This window comes from Carassius carassius, chromosome 32 (assembly GCF_963082965.1).
Source record: "Carassius carassius chromosome 32, fCarCar2.1, whole genome shotgun sequence".
Classification (NCBI taxonomy): domain Eukaryota; kingdom Metazoa; phylum Chordata; class Actinopteri; order Cypriniformes; family Cyprinidae; genus Carassius; species Carassius carassius.
The window spans coordinates 619,076-635,369 of NC_081786.1; the positions used below are offsets into that span (position 1 = coordinate 619,076).

General features: G+C 35.9%; 1 protein-coding gene across 2 annotated transcripts in view; it reads left to right on the forward strand.

The window, feature by feature from the left end:
* The window catches only part of eif2ak4 (eukaryotic translation initiation factor 2 alpha kinase 4), a 45,826-nt gene that overhangs the window by 12,425 nt on the left and 17,107 nt on the right, over positions 1-16,294 (forward strand). Inside the window, exons 9-23 of one of the 2 annotated variants that reach the window (XM_059519771.1) lie at positions 186-721; positions 2,617-2,732; positions 3,377-3,531; positions 4,556-4,983; positions 5,064-5,136; positions 7,246-7,335; positions 7,416-7,538; positions 8,140-8,244; positions 8,490-8,553; positions 8,842-8,921; positions 10,611-10,712; positions 11,499-11,549; positions 11,771-12,007; positions 13,514-13,589; positions 15,020-15,141. In XM_059519771.1, the coding sequence (XP_059375754.1) occupies positions 186-721; positions 2,617-2,732; positions 3,377-3,531; positions 4,556-4,983; positions 5,064-5,136; positions 7,246-7,335; positions 7,416-7,538; positions 8,140-8,244; positions 8,490-8,553; positions 8,842-8,921; positions 10,611-10,712; positions 11,499-11,549; positions 11,771-12,007; positions 13,514-13,589; positions 15,020-15,141 (2,358 nt within the window). The remainder of the gene's footprint in view (positions 1-185; positions 722-2,616; positions 2,733-3,376; positions 3,532-4,555; positions 4,984-5,063; positions 5,137-7,245; positions 7,336-7,415; positions 7,539-8,139; positions 8,245-8,489; positions 8,554-8,841; positions 8,922-10,610; positions 10,713-11,498; positions 11,550-11,770; positions 12,008-13,513; positions 13,590-15,019; positions 15,142-16,294) is intronic. The other variant, XM_059519772.1, reaches the window with a different exon arrangement.

Below are 16,294 nucleotides of genomic sequence, written 5' to 3' on the forward strand. Positions count from 1 at the left end.
CCAAGTCAAGAGTTCGCACTTGTTGATTTTTCATTAACTGTGTGATATAATATTTTGGCAGCTTATTGTGAAGTGTTACCGAGAAGTTTTTGATGATTTTCCATGGCACACTAGTGTGTTTGGGAAACAATGGTCTGTAGATCTGATGAAGCGGCTTCTGTTTCACACATGTGCTGTTTGCTCAGATCCAGGGAGCGGAGAGCGAGCTGAACTCTCTGCTGAAGCTCAGTCATCCTCATCTGGTGCACTATCAGGCACTGAGCTGCGTCGAGCGAGACGACTGTCTGGTGGTGGATCTCCTGGCCGAACACGTCCCCGGCTGCAGTCTGTCTCAGCTGCTGTCTGGCGGCGCTCCGGTGCCCATCGATCAGCTGCGGCGACACGCTGTCCAGCTGGTGAGCGCGCTCGACTATCTGCACACTAACTCTGTGGTGCACAAGCAGCTGAAGCCGTCCTGCGTGCTGCTGGACGCTCGGGGAGACGTGAGGCTCGCAGACTACAGTCTGGCCAAGCGTCTGTCAGACGTCTGTAAGCAGGACATCTTTGAACAGAGTCATGTGCGCTTCAGTGAGGACGCACTCCCCTCGCGCTCCGGGAAGAAGGGAGACGTCTGGAGCCTGGGGTTGATGCTGCTGGCGCTCGCTCAGGGTCGAGAGGTCAAGGAGTATCCCGTAACGCTGCCCGCGAACCTGCCCTGCGACCTGCACGACTTCCTTAACAAGTGAGTGTGTGTTAGGGCTGAATGATTTTGGAAAATCTAATTATAATCTAATCTAATATAATTGCAGTTTTATATGCAATCTTTTTTTTAAAGCTCTTTATGTTCTGTATTATTTAACAAAGACAAGGTATAAATCCTTGTATAGAAGGACCAACACATTTGTGTCCCTGCAGCACAGAAGCAGTCATCAGTATCACAGACATATCATTTGTAGAAATAGACAACATATAATACATTATATATAATACATACATAATACATTGAATGGGTCACAATTATACATTTCTCTTTTATGCCAAAACTTATTAGGATACTAAGTAAAGATCATGTTCCATGAAGATATTTTTTTTTAGAAATGTTCTACTGTAAATATATCAAAACTTAATTTTTGATTATTAATAAGCATTGCTACGAACATAATTTGAACAAGTTTAAAGATGATTTTCTCTCTATTTTATTTTTTTATTTTTTTTTGCACCCTCAGATTCCAGATTTTCAAAAAGTTATATTTCAGATTAAAAAAAATGTTTTTTTTTATGACTGGTTTTGTGGTCCAGAGTCACATATAAAGATTAGAAAGCAGTGGTCCTAAAACCGATCCCTGAGGAACCCCACATGATTGAATGCTGGTGAACCACACCAGCATTTCAGCGATTTCTCTTATGAGTCATGATCGGCCGATTTATATGTTAAAAAGGTTTTGATTTACGCATTTATTCTCATATAAACATTGATCAAATTACATACAGCACATAATTAACTCGAATGTGAGTGCGTCACAGTCAAGAGCGAATTTATATTTCATAATATTTTATTCCTGTAATTTCCTACATATTTCCTGGAGCTGACTTGGAAAAACGCACATAAACCATATGTTGTTGCAATCGTGAGTTTGTGTTTACGTTTCTGCTTTTTATTGAGTTTATAATATGGAATACTTCTATTAATATATTGATATAATATAATGTTTTCTGTGAAAACTTGCACTGCTATCTGCATTAACAACTAACCTGACCATGGCAACAGTCTATTTTTTTTAATGGCAAAACCTGGGGCGCTGTTTTAAAACACTTAACGATTTCCCTTTTCTAAAGGAAGTGTATAAGGGATTATATGCAACACCCTTAAGTTATTCCCTTAGGTAAGAGGAAATCACGCCTTAAGTCTTATAATAAAGGGAAAAACCTAAGGTGCTTTATGCAACTGGGCACAGGTCTGTATGTTAAGATTAAATTAGGTGAATTGATATGAATAACATTTTTATTTAACAACTACAATCATAGTAGAATATATCGACTTATTTGTTGAACTTCCTACCTTGTAAGTAATAATTATGACATAAAACACTGACAAATAAGCCTGGTGTAAACATTAATATACAAATCACACAAACTAAAGTAGATTGCAGAAATATAAAAACAAATCTGTTGCTTTACCACACTACTTGAGGTAATTAAAAGTTTTATTTAATTCATTTTTAGAAAGGGTTACATTTTAATTATTTCATTTCATTCAGCATAATTTGACATTTTTAGAAATTGATTGTTTTATTTGTTTAATAGTTTAATATTACATATTTTTTCCTTCTGTTTTTAATAATATTTATTTTATTTTATTTGACCATGATATATTTAAAAAAAATAGATATTTAATTAATCAATAGTGTCCAGTTCCCTCATTTACCTCAGTTTGGCAAACCCAATAATTTATCAATACATTCCTATGTTCACAAATGGTTCCATGACATGTATTCTTTTGATTTTTTATTGGACTTTTCTTGATGATTTAACTAATTATTAGGTGTTCTTCAACTCACAAACCCCAGTTTGGGAAACTCCAGACTAGTTTTGTTTAGTAGAAGGTTATATGTATTTAATCTGTGTGTGTTTGTGCAGGTGTGTGTGTCTGAATGACGCGGATCGCTGGCACACTCACCAGCTCATGGATCATCCGTTCCTGCGTCCTCCGTCGCCCAAGAGTGTCGCTCCATGTTCGGAGTCCAGTCCAGAGGGTGAAACGCACAAACACACGTTCCATTAAGATATTATTTTTAACTTCCTACTGTAAATATATCAAACTCAATTTCTGATTAATAATATGCATTGCTAAGAACTTCCTTTGGACAACTTTAAAGGTGATTTTCTCAATATTTAGAATATTTTTTTTTGCACCCTCAGATTTCATATTTTCAAATAGTTGTGTATCATCCATATATTGTCCTATCCTAATAAACCATACATCAATGGAAAGCTTATTTATTCAGCTTCAGATGATGTATGAATCTAAATAAAAAAATTTGACATTCATGACTTGATTTGTGGTCCAGGGACACATATAAAGATTAAAAAGCAGTGGTCCTAAAACCGATCCCTGAGGTATCCCACATGATTCAATGCTCGTGAACCCCTCCAGCATTTCAGCAATGACTCATATGAACGCTTCTGGTTGGCCATTGCATTCATAAGCTCAACAGAATCATGTGCCGCACTTGTTGTTCTAAACACGCCGGTGTGATTGTATGAAATATAAAAATATTAATCAGCTATTTTTTGCCTTTGGAAAGCTGCATTCAAAATTCACTTGGCTCAAAAATCTGCCTGTTTGAATGGGCGTGACACATCTCTGTAACGAGTTCTATGTGTGTTTGCTTCTCAGACACGGGCGTTGATTTCGCCTCCACGATCGTCCCACGCAGTCACCTCCTCAGCGCCCCCTTCAGTACGGAGGTGCAGAAGCAGTTCTCGCGCTACTACAACGAGTTCTCAGAGCTGCAGCTGCTGGGGAAGGGAGCGTTCGGGGCTGTTATAAAGGTCAGATCTCTTGGTTTAACAGACTGAGATTCGTTAATAATACACATACTAATTCTGTGCCTGTTTCGATCATCTGTGAGACGTGAGAAATCAGCTTTGGAGCTCTCGAGACTTAAGTGACAGTATTAGATCTGCACAATACTAGGGGGAAAAAAAAACTAAAACATTTTCTGTGATATGAAAAATGACAGCAGTTTTCAGCAGATGATTTCAATAGCTCTTTGTGATTATAAGGCTGAATATAATTATGATGCTTTTTTAAAATATATATTATAATGTATTTTATAGTTTAGTAATGCGTCTGCATATAAAATAAAAATTATTTTGAAAGTGATATTATTTTTATTTTTAACAAGGCTAAATATTTTTAGATTACTTGTATTATGTTACAATGTGCTAATAAGTATTATTATTATTATTATTGTTATGAGAAGTATTGTGTTGCATTATAAATTATATTAATATAGTGAAATTGGATTATACTATTTATAATTTAGTTATACAGCTGCATAGAAAAAAAAAATGAACTGTGATTATAAATCTTTAACATATAATTTTTATAAAATGTATATCATATTAGAATATGCTAATGAGTATTATTATCATGAGAATATTATGTTGCAATATATATATATATATATATATATATATATATATAGTTACACTGGATAATAATACAATTTATAATTTATCTGCAGCTGCTTAGAAAATAAAAATAATTTTAAACTGCAATATTGTAACTATTTAGATTTGATGCTTATATTAATATTTTGTATTCTATCAATAATTCTTTTTATAATGATTAGAAAAATATTGTTTTAATAAAATATAATAACAAATATTATATTACTATATTAAGTTATATTTTATAATCATTTTTAAAAAATATCCTAAAATAAAAATGTGTATTTTTAGTCTTTAGTTTCGTTCTTCTTTATTCCGATGTTTTAGTTTAGTGGGAAGGCTGTCGGAGAGCAGAATGTTCGGTTTGTAAGTGCTCATAGTTTCCTGTGTTTGTCTCCAGGTCCAGAATAAGCTGGACGGCTGTTATTACGCGGTCAAGCGGATCCAGGTGAACCCGTCCAGTAAACAGTTCCGGCGGATCAAAGGCGAGGTGACGCTGCTGTCGCGACTCAACCACGAGAACATCGTGCGTTATTATAACGCATGGATCGAGCGGCACGAGACGCCGGTGACCGGAGCTGAGACCAGCAACAGCTCGGAGACCGTCAGCAGCCCTGAGCGAGAGCAGAGACCCGCGGCTCCCGAGAGAAACGAGCTGGGACTGATGGACAACATCGAGGACGACGCTCCTCCGCCGGCCCTCGCCAGCTCTGTGGAGTGGAGCACGTCTCTGGAGAGATCGTCCAGCGCCAAATGCAGCGCTGCAGACTCCACCGATGACGAGGAGGACGATGATGAAGAGGAGGATGTCTTCCGTGCCTCCTTCCTGTGAGCTTCTGCAGTTCACACGCTGTCTGTGATGATGACGAATGTGTGCATCTCTGACCTGCTTCTGTGTTTCCACACAGCCCTCGAGACAGCGACTCGGAGAGCGACATCATCTTCGACAACGGAGACGCCAGCAGAGACAGTGTGCTGCAGGTCAGGCGTTACACTAAGGAGATAAAAAACACAAATAAACAAAATCTGTGAAATTATTATTTAGTTATGCAGCTGCATAGTAAACAAAAATTTATTTGAACTTCGTTATATGATACATTTTTTGCATGCAAGGCTAATTATTATTATGAGAAAGTTAAGTTAAAATGTAAATATTTAATATCATTTATAACATTTTATATATATATATATATATATATATATATATATATATATATATATATATATATAAATAGCATTTTTAAATGTTTTACTTTTTTATCAGTTTTGCAGGTTTTTTAGTTATTATTTCAGATCTTTTAATTTTTATATAAAAAATGTTACTTTATGAAGTAAAAAACTATTTAATTTATAATTTATTTATGCTTCTGCAGACAAAATCAAATTTTTAATTTTGAACTGCAGTATTATAACTCCTTAGTGTATATATATATATATATATATATATATATGTATGTGTATATATGTAAAATAAAGGAATATATATATATATATATATATAAGGAAATTAAAGAATTTCAAACATATCTGATACCTTTTTATTTATTTATTTTTTATTAATTTTCTAAATTATTTATTCCAAACATTTTTTATATATTTTAAATTCTATATTTTCATATTTTTTGTATTATGTATTTCAAAGATATTTCAATTTTTTTATTTAAAATGTTACTTTATGAAAAAAGAAACAATGTAATTTGTAATTTAATTATGAATCTGCATAGAAAATGAAAATCATTTTGAACTATGTTATAAATCTTTAACCTATAAGGTAGGGCTGGGCGATATACAAAAAAATATTATATCTCGATATTGTCAAAATTTTTACGATATTCGATATATATCTCGATATGTTTGCATTTGCATTTAAATAATAAAAAATAAAACATGATTTTCTTTTGCCCATTAAAAAAAAAAAAAAAAAAAACTATTTAGTAGCAGTGCAAATTAAGTAACAGTTACAGAAAGTGCATTCTGTCAACTTTTTAGTGCATGCAATTCACAATTTAAACTATGCAACTGGCATAAGTATTTTATTTAAATTAAAAGTTTTTAAGCTAAGAACACAAGTCTGTCAACTGTCTGTGGTTTTAAGAGAAGCTCTGTGGCATGAAACTGTTCCTACTGACACTAAAAACCCTCTTAGATGGGGAGCTAGTTGCTGAAGCACATAGCTATTTCTTATATATAAATATATATAAATGAATACCAAAGACTTTTGCATTCTCTCTGTCTATATTATGGAAACTGGTAAACATATCAGTGAAATTCCCCAATAGTAATTCCAAATGGCCATAGCCTATGTTTCTCTATTCAAACATCAGCGGTCGAGTAAGTGCATTTATTTTGCGATCACAAATGCAAACAATACAGTTGAGATCTCACGACAGAACACAGACCGGCTGAACGACGCTTTCATTAGATCGCTCAATTCCAGCTTGTTAGTGTTTTCAGATTATCGTCGGCGGCTCTTCCGCAATGAGGAGTGAGCACGTGCGTATGGTTGCCAGATTGCTTAAAATAAGCAAACATCAGGCAGAAAATGTATCCTTGTAACAGTGGAGCTCTGATTGGGAGATTTAAACTCTTGTTATCTGGCAACCGCTATCATTACAGCTCTCGTAGTAGAGGGGCGTAGAGCAGTCAGCAGTTACAGGTTCCTTTTTTGGACATTCGGCGCGTTCTTTTGGGAAAGTATGCTTGAATTTGAAATATTCGATATTCCCGATATATACAAATTGTACAACGTCGTCAAAATTATTCCGATATTATCGCTAATATTCGATATATCGCCCAGCCCTACTATAAGGCTAAATGTTATTCATTATAATATTATAAATATGTAGTTCATCACATTAATCTCACATTCAGAAAAAAAATATATATATATCAGTTTTATTCAGAGACAAAAATATGAATTTGCTGCAGATTTTCTGTGCTCTATATCTCCAGTAATGAGATGAGATGTAAATGATCCGCACATATAACTTCTGGAAACAAACGCTCCTCAAAGGAAACCGTTATTATTAGATGTAGTTTCTAAATCACACAAGAATGGGATGGTATATAGTTGATGTTGGTTCTCTGCAGGAGGAGCGCAGCAGCAGGAAAGCAGCAGATCCGCTGGAGAGCTCAGACTCAGAGAAGCCGCTGCTGATCGCTCATTACCTGTACATACAGGTGTGTTCACCAACACTGACGCTCAGAGTGAGGCTGTGCTGCAGCTGAAGCATTTACACCTGTCTTTTCTGTCTCTTCAGATGGAATACTGTGAAAAAAGCACTTTGAGAGACACGATCGACCAGGGCTTGTATCTAGACGTCAGCCGCCTCTGGAGACTCTTCAGGGAGATTCTGGACGGTCTGTCCTACATCCATGAGCAGGTGAACACCAGGAAGATCGAAGCTTCTCAAGATATTTAACATTTTTAATAATTAAATTAAATTTGATTTATTTATTTTTAATATTATTTATTCCAAGCATCTTATTTTTTGCATTTTTAAATTTAAAACGTTTGAACGTTTAACATTTTTAAGTTAATTTATTTTTATTTATTCCGATAATTTTTTTGTTGTTTACATTTTTTTTTATTTAAAATGTTTGAAAATGTTCACATTTTTATTTAATTTATTTTTTGTATATTTCCAAACATCTCTGATGCCTGTTTTATGTTTGAAATTTTTTACACTTAAAATGTTTGAAATGTGAAATTGAAATAGAATTTTTTTTTTATTAAAAGATTTGAATATTTTTTATTTTTAAATTAACATTTTTTTTATTTCTATTTTTTTATCAGTTAGTCCAAATATCTTTTATATTTTTTTATTATTATTAATTAATGATTTTTAAAAATGTATTTATTTTTAAATGTATTTACCCTTTTTTTTCCTTTCTACTTCACTTAATTTTGAGTTGAATGGGCTGCATAAATAAGAAGTTATCAGCTGATGAGAAATGACTGTGGTATAATGTCTCTCTTAACAGGGAATGATCCACAGAGACCTGAAGCCTGTTAATATCTTCCTGGACTCTCAGGATCACGTGAAGATCGGAGACTTCGGCCTGGCGACGGATCACCCTGCTAATGTGGTACTGCATGTGCTGCATGCATGCTTTATACACACAAGAGCATTGCATGCATGTGTTGATAAATAACTGTATGTGTGCCATAGATTGACAGATAGAAGCAGTTTTGATCCTTTATATGAGCACTTTACAAATGCATGTTCAGAAAATGCATTATTCATTAACTGAATGAGAATTATTTCTGATTGGCAGACTTAACTTGTCTTTTTGGTCATTTGGTTTATTACGGTGTGTTTCATGTGTTCCAGGCCGCAGGTAAACTAGAGGTGGAGGAAAGCAACTCAGGGTTTGTCCCTAAACCAGATCCAACAGGTGAAAAACCCTCAGTCTGTCTCGTGTTTTTGAATGGCAGCAATAGTAAATAATGTCAGAATAAAAGTCTTAGTCTATTTCAGGCTTGTTTATAATTAAAAGTCCTGCATTATGCATAAAGTTTTTTTTTTTTTATTTATTTTAGTTTTTCACAGTTTTTTTATTGGTATTTTGGTTGCACAATAAACTGTATGTGGTATTGATATAACAATACAATAAATGAATAAAAAATAAAATGAAATCAGAATAAAAGCGTAATCTGTACTGTTTTTAAACTTGATTTCACAGATAACATGACTGGTATGGTTGGTACGGCTCTTTATGTCGGCCCAGAGGTTCAAGGAAACACTAAAGCCACCTATAACCAGGTATTAAACAACCTTCATCCAGACTGCTGTTTACTCCCTTTCTGTGAATAATGATGGTGTTTGTGTGTTTTCGGTTTTCATTTTAGTTTTAGATAAAATTAAGTTGTTTATTTTTGTAATTTTTAATACTTCCATCCATCCATCCATCTTCTACCGCTTATCCGGGGCCGGGTCGCGGGGGCAGCAGTCTAAGCAGAGAACCCCAGACTTCCCTCTCCCTAGACACTTCCTCCAGCTCTTCTGGGGGGACACCGAGGCGTTCCCAGGCCAGCCGGGAGACATAGTCTCTCCAGCGTGTCCTAGGTCTTCCCCGGGGTCTCCTCCCAGTGGGATGTGCCCGGAACACCTTCCCGGGAAGGCGTCCAGGAGGCATCCGGAACAGATGCCCGAGCCACCTCAGCTGACCCCTCTCGATGTGGAGGAGCAGCGGCTCTACTCTGAGCTCCTCCCGGGTGACTGAGCTTCTCACCCTATCTCTAAGGGATCGCCCAGCCACCCTGCGGAGAAAGCACATTTCGGCCGCCTGTATCCGGGATCTTGTCCTTTCGGTCATGACCCAAAGCTCATGACCATAGGTGAGAGTAGGAACGTAGATTGACCGGTAAATCGAGAGCTTCGCCTTGCGGCTCAGCTCTTTCTTCACCACGACAGACCGGTACATCGACCGCATTACTGCAGAAGCTGCACCGATCCGTCTGTCAATCTCCCGTTCCATCCTTCCCTCACTCGTGAACAAGACCCCAAGATACTTAAACTCCTCCACTTGAGGCAGGAACTCTCCACCAACCTGAAGTGGGCAAGCCACCCTTTTCCGACTGAGGACCATGGCCTCGGATTTGGAGGTGCTGATTCTCATCCCAGCCGCTTCACACTCGGCTGCAAACCGTCCCAGTGCATGCTGAAGGTCCTGGCCTGATGAGGCCAACACGACAACATCATCCGCAAAGAGCAGAGACGAAATCGTGTTGTCACCAAACCTGACCCCCTCCGGCCCCTGGCTGCGCCTAGAAATTCTGTCCATAAAAATCATGAACAGAACCGGCGACAAAGGGCAGCCCTGCCGGAGTCCAACACGCACCGGGAACAAGTCTGACTTACAGCTGGCAATACGAACCAAGCTCCTGCTCCGTTCGTACAGGGACCGGATAGCCCTTATCAAAGGGCCCCGGACCCCATACTCCCGGAGAACTCCCGGAGAAAGTATTTTTAATACTTTTTTTTTTTTTTATAAATATGACCCAGTCACAAGGGTCAATTTTTTAAAATTGAGATTTATATACATCATATAAGAGATGAATGTGGGGTTCCTCAGGGACCGATTTTAGGACCACTGCTTTTTAATCTTTATATGTGACCCTGAACCACAAAACCAGTCGTAAGGGTCCATTTGAAATTGAGATTTATACATAATCTGAAAGCTGAATAAATAAGCTTTCCATTGATGTATGGTTTGTTAGGAGATACAACAAGATAGCCAAGATACAACAATTAGAAAATTGAGAAAATCGTCTTTTAAAGTTACATATACACATTTTGTAGACACCTTTATCTAAAGCGACTTACAGTGCATTCAGGATGAATATATATATATATATATATATAATTTATTTTTAATTTTTTTATCAGTATGTGTTCCCTGGGAATTGGTTTTAGTTAACCGTCATATCCCTGATGTCTGTGTCTCTGTAGAAGGTGGATCTGTTCAGTCTGGGCATCATCTTGTTCGAGATGTCCTACAGACCCATGAGCACGGCGTCTGAACGCATCTTTGTGCTCAGTCAGCTCAGGAAAGTGAGTCCCATCAAGCACCGAAGCACACATCTGTTACTGATATTATTTCACACCGTCTCAGGACTAATGCTTCAGGATGTCTCCAGTCAATTCTTCAGGAACATTTTTGACTTTTACGCTCTAATGTCACTGTACAATTTAATTATTTACAAACGTACTGCTGAATGTTTTTGAGGAAACTGTGATTCATTTTATTTTTCAGGATTCACAGATGAATCGAAATTTCAAAATAACAGCATTTATTTGAAATAGAAATATTTTGGAACATTATAAATGTCTTTACTGGCACTTTTGATCAATTAAATTCATCTTAGAAGAATAAAATAATTTATATAGATAGATAGATTGATAGATAGATACATTAAGTTGTTGTGTTCAACATTGATAATAATCAGAAATGTTTCTTGAGCAGTAAATCATCATATTTTCATGATTTCTGAAGATCATGTGACACTGAAGACTGGAGGAATGATGCTGAAAATACAGCGGAGCATCACAGAAATAAATTACACTTTAACACAGATTCACACAGAAAACAGCTGTTTTAGATTGTAAATATATTTCACTATTTTACTGTATTTTTAATCAAGTAAATGCAGCCTTTGTTAGCAGAACATACTTCATTCAATAATACTGATCAAATGTAAATTATTCCATACTTTTGACTGCTAGTACACCGTATATAGGCTTTCCATGCAGTGCCACTGTGATCTAAAACAAATATATATGTTTTTTGCAAATGTCATCTTATCACACGTTCCGAACGCATCTCTGTTTGTCCTTCAGGAGTCGATTAATTTCCCTGAAGACTTTAACGAGAACGAGAATGAAAAGCAGGTAAGTTTGAAACATCCATATCTGTGACCCTGGATCCTAAAACCAGTCGTAATACATCATCTGAAAGCTGATATCAAGGCTCGAAATTGTTCTTTACATTCTTAACTTAAGTGCAGGTTTTAGATTGGTTAATATTAGCTGTCAATCACCCAGGGTGTAACAGGAATATCATTTGAACTGGTGTCAGAACGCGGCATCACAGATTGTGTTCTCTCTGACAGAAGAAGGTGATCAGCTGGCTGTTGACTCACGATCCGGCGCTGCGTCCGACTGCGGTGGAGCTTCTGAAGAGTGATCTGCTTCCTCCGCCGCAGATGGAGGAGTCCGAGCTGCACGAGGTGCTGCAGCACACCATGGCCAACATCAGCGGAAAGTCTTACCGCACCATGGTCAACAAGCTCTTCTCCCAGAACATCTCCCCCGTCATGGACTTCACATACGACATCGACATTCACAAGGTAGAAGAAGACCTCCAAACATTCACAGAACGGATAAAATGCACATTTACATCACCAGCAATCAAGACTTCTGTACGGTCTCCTGCTGCTTTCACATCATCTGATAGAATTTGGGAGTCAGTTTAGAGCAAATTGTAACAAATGATGGTCGTGTCACAATGTATCACAAGATGAAAATTCCGTAATTTGTATCATGGAGGATGACTGTATCTGTCGTGTAAAGTTCAGCCCAACATGAAAGTTTAGACTTCTTTTTTAATTTGCGAAAAAGAATCAGCAAGTAGCACTTTCCTGTGATCTGTTGTTTTTAAAATTTTATTAATTAATTTTAGATTTAATTTAGGCTTTTAGTCACTTATAAACAATGATCAAAGAGCGCATCAAATAAGCTAGCATTTGAGCTTCCATGTTTATTAATTATTCTCATTTAATGAAAATATATATACTTAAATGTTAAATGTAAAATTGTAAAATGTTTTTTAGTTAGGAAAACAATGCAAGCATATTTGACAAACATAATTCTGTATTTTTCATTTCAGATTTAATTCAGGCTTTTAGATAAGAATTTTGTTGTTGTTGTTTGAGTCCTGAATATTTCTGTTGTGGTCAAATAACTTCTTTCTGTTAATTGTTTATTGTATGCATTAGAAGTTCTAATTAAAACACACTCCTTTCTATTTAGAATTTGTTAAAAAAGTATCATGTATAGAAACAAATCTCAACATAACGTTAATCGAATTGAAACAAACATTTTTTTACAATCCTAAAGATTGATTATGAAGAGAAACATGTATTTCTTTAGAATAAATGACTGAAGAATTATAAATTAACAACATTAATTAAAGGAAGAGGAAATACATTCATTAAAATATCTTAAAGCTCAAAATTTCTAATTCGAATATTAAAAAAGGGTATTAAATTTATTTAATTCCTTTCTAAAAATTTGTATTTGTATCTAAAGTATGGTTTTCACTATAAAAATGGCTAAATAAACGTCAACTGAAATACAATAATTCTATTTTCTTTCAGTTAGCTGCCATTGCAACATTTCTCATTTAGTTTAACTGGGAAAAAAAAACTATAGACTGAAATCAAAATGAAAATGGAAAATACAAAAAGAACAAAAATCTAAATAAAAACCGTAATAATGTCTCAGTGAAACTAAACAAACACTGAATCAGAAATAATCTACTAAAGCAAAAATCTATTCTCTTAGTAAATTTTGTCTTGTTTTCTAATGTACATTTCTATACATTTTTCAATCAAGATGAACTTACTGTACAAGTAAAATTATTTAAGATATATATTAAAAAAAAAAAAGCCAAACTATGTTAGTTTTTCCTTAAAACAAGCACAAATATCTTCCAATGTGGCAAGACAAATTTTTTTTAGAAAACAAGACTTAATATCTTAAATCACTCCAATAAATGTACACAAATGCTAAGCGAATCACCAGCAGGTGGCGCTGTGCTGTTATTTATCCTCTTCCTCTGTGTTTGTCTGCAGGGCAGCTTTAATTTCAACAACGCTAAACTCCAGCAGCACGTGTACGAGACGGTCACCAGGATCTTCAGACGACACGGTGAGAGACGCACTGCATTCTGGGTCGTGTTTCAGCTCTCATACTTCCTGTTCCTCTGCTTCACCAGCCAATGCTGGAGCAGGATTTAAATTTGCATTTAAAATTGGATGTTGGTTGACATGCAATAAAACTTCTTATAAAATGGTCTGCTGTGCCTCTAATGTGTCCCTGCAGCACAGAAGCAGTCATCAGTGTCACAGACGTATATTTGGAGAAATAGACAACAATACATTGTATGAGACACAATTATACATTTCTCTTTTATGACAAAAATCATTAGGATATTAAGTAAAGATCATGTTCATGAAGATATTTAGTAAATCTCCTACCGTAAATATATCAAAACTTAATGTTTGATTAATAACATGCATTGCTAAGATTTTCATTTGAACAACTTTAAAGATGATTTTCTCAATATTTAGATTTTTTTGCTCCCTCAGATTCCAGATTTTTAAATAATTGTATCTCAGACAAATATTGTCCTCCGAACAAACCACACATCAATGGAGAGATGATTTATTCAGATGATGTATAAATTGACACTTATGACTGGTTTTGTGCTCCAGGGTCACAAATGAACTATTAAACACACTATTGATTTAAATCTGTGAATCAGTTTTTTTAGACCTTGATTCTGAATGATCCAGTTTAGAAAACTGAATCATGTTAGTTATTTTGCAAAAGTAGTTAAATACTTGGAACACTGTATTGAATTAAATGAATCTGTGAATCTGAGAATCTGTGAATCAGTGAATCTGAGAATCAGTGAATCTGAGAATCAGTGAATCTGAGAATCAGTGGATCTGTGAATCTGAGAATCTGTAAATCTGTGAATCTGAGAATCAGTGAATCTGTAAATCTGAGAATCAGTGAATCTGAGAATCCGTAAATCTGTGAATCAGTGAATCTGTGAATCAGTGAATCTGAGAATCAGTGAATCTGAGAATCAGTGAATCTGTGATTCTGTGAATCTGAGAATCTGTAAATCTGAGAATCAGTGAATCTGTGAATCAGTGAATCTGAGAATCTGTAAATCTGAGAATCTCTAAATCTGTGAATCAGTGAATCTGAGAATCAGTGAATCTGAGAATCTGTAAACCTGTGAATCAGTGAATCAGTGAATCTGAGAATCTGTAAATCTGTGAATCAGTGAATCTGTGAATCAGTGAATCTGAGAATCTGTAAATCAGTGAATCTGTGAATCAGTGAATCAGTGAATCTGAGAATCTGTGAATCTGTGAATCAGTGAATCTGAGAATCTGTAAATCTGAGAATCTGTAAATCTGAGAATCACTGAATCTGTGAATCAGTGAATCTGTGAATCAGTGAACTGATTCCGCTCATTCATTAGCTGTGTGCATCTCTGTTCATGGCAAGGATGTTTCTGAGCGATCTGATGTTGTGGTGGTGATGATGTTGACGTGTCTCAGGTGCGGTTCGGCTGCAGACGCCGCTGCTCTTGCCCAGGAACAGACATCTGTATGAAGGATGTGAGACGGCCTGTTTTATGGATCACAGCGGCATGCTGGTCTCTCTGCCGTACGATCTGAGGGTGAGATGAATCATTCCTGTGCTCACTGAACTAATGAACGAGTCAAAATAAGAAGAGATGTAGTTATATGCATAAATGTGACCCTGGAGCACAAAACCAGCCATAAGTGTCAATTTATACATCATCTGAATAAATGATCTCTTCATTGATGTGTGGTTTGTTCGGAGGACAATATTTGTCTGAGATACAACTATTTGAAAATCTGGAATCTGAGGGAGCAAAAACATCTAAATATTGAGAAAATCATCTTTAAAGTTGTTCAGATGAAAAATTAAGTTTTGATATAATTACGGTAGGAGATTTATTAAATATCTTCATGGAACATGATCTTTACTTTTTTTCAAAAATTTGTTTAAACTTTATTTATATATCAATACATAATTAAAATGTAAGTACTCTGAAAAAGAAAGTATAAAAATCGAGTGACTGTAGACCTCTCACGACTGTTTTAAAGACAGCTCATTATTTCCATTCACTCCACCCCCTCCCTTCTGGACTCCTATAGATTATTTATCGTCTCTACTACGGCTCACTAAGTAATGTTATGTTAGCTATATTACGCAGCTACGTGTGCTAATGACACATGCTTCATGAAAAAAATATGTATGATCAAAATACAAAAAGAAAGATTTACCTGTCCAGCAGAAATAAAGCCATCAAGGAGTCACTTTTCAGCCCCTTGAGTTCCCTCAGTTCTCGCCATCGCTGAAAGCCACGCCGATATTAACTCGCGTTTTATTTCTTTGTTTATCCAAAGACTTTTCTGTTCATTGCCTTTTCTTGTACTGTTACTGTCTTCCTTTTTTTGCCTGGTTTGCCTTCACTAACTGCATAGGCTGGTACTGTGAATTTTGCTTGCTGTTTCTCTGCCATTGTCTTGGTATTCCTAGGATCCGTGCCTGTTGAATCAAACGTGCTGTTTCCTCAAATCAAACGTGCGCGCGCAGGTGGGCAGGTCATGTGTGGCAAAAGGGTGGTTGCCATGGTTGCGAGAGAGTGACAGTCGCCTAAGCCAATCCTATGTTTCGTCCCGAAATGGAAATAATGAGCTGTGTTTAATACAGATTAAACGGTCTAGAGTCACTCGATTTTTATACTCTTTTTATCAGAGTACTTACATTTTAATTATGCATTGATATATAAAGAAAGTTTA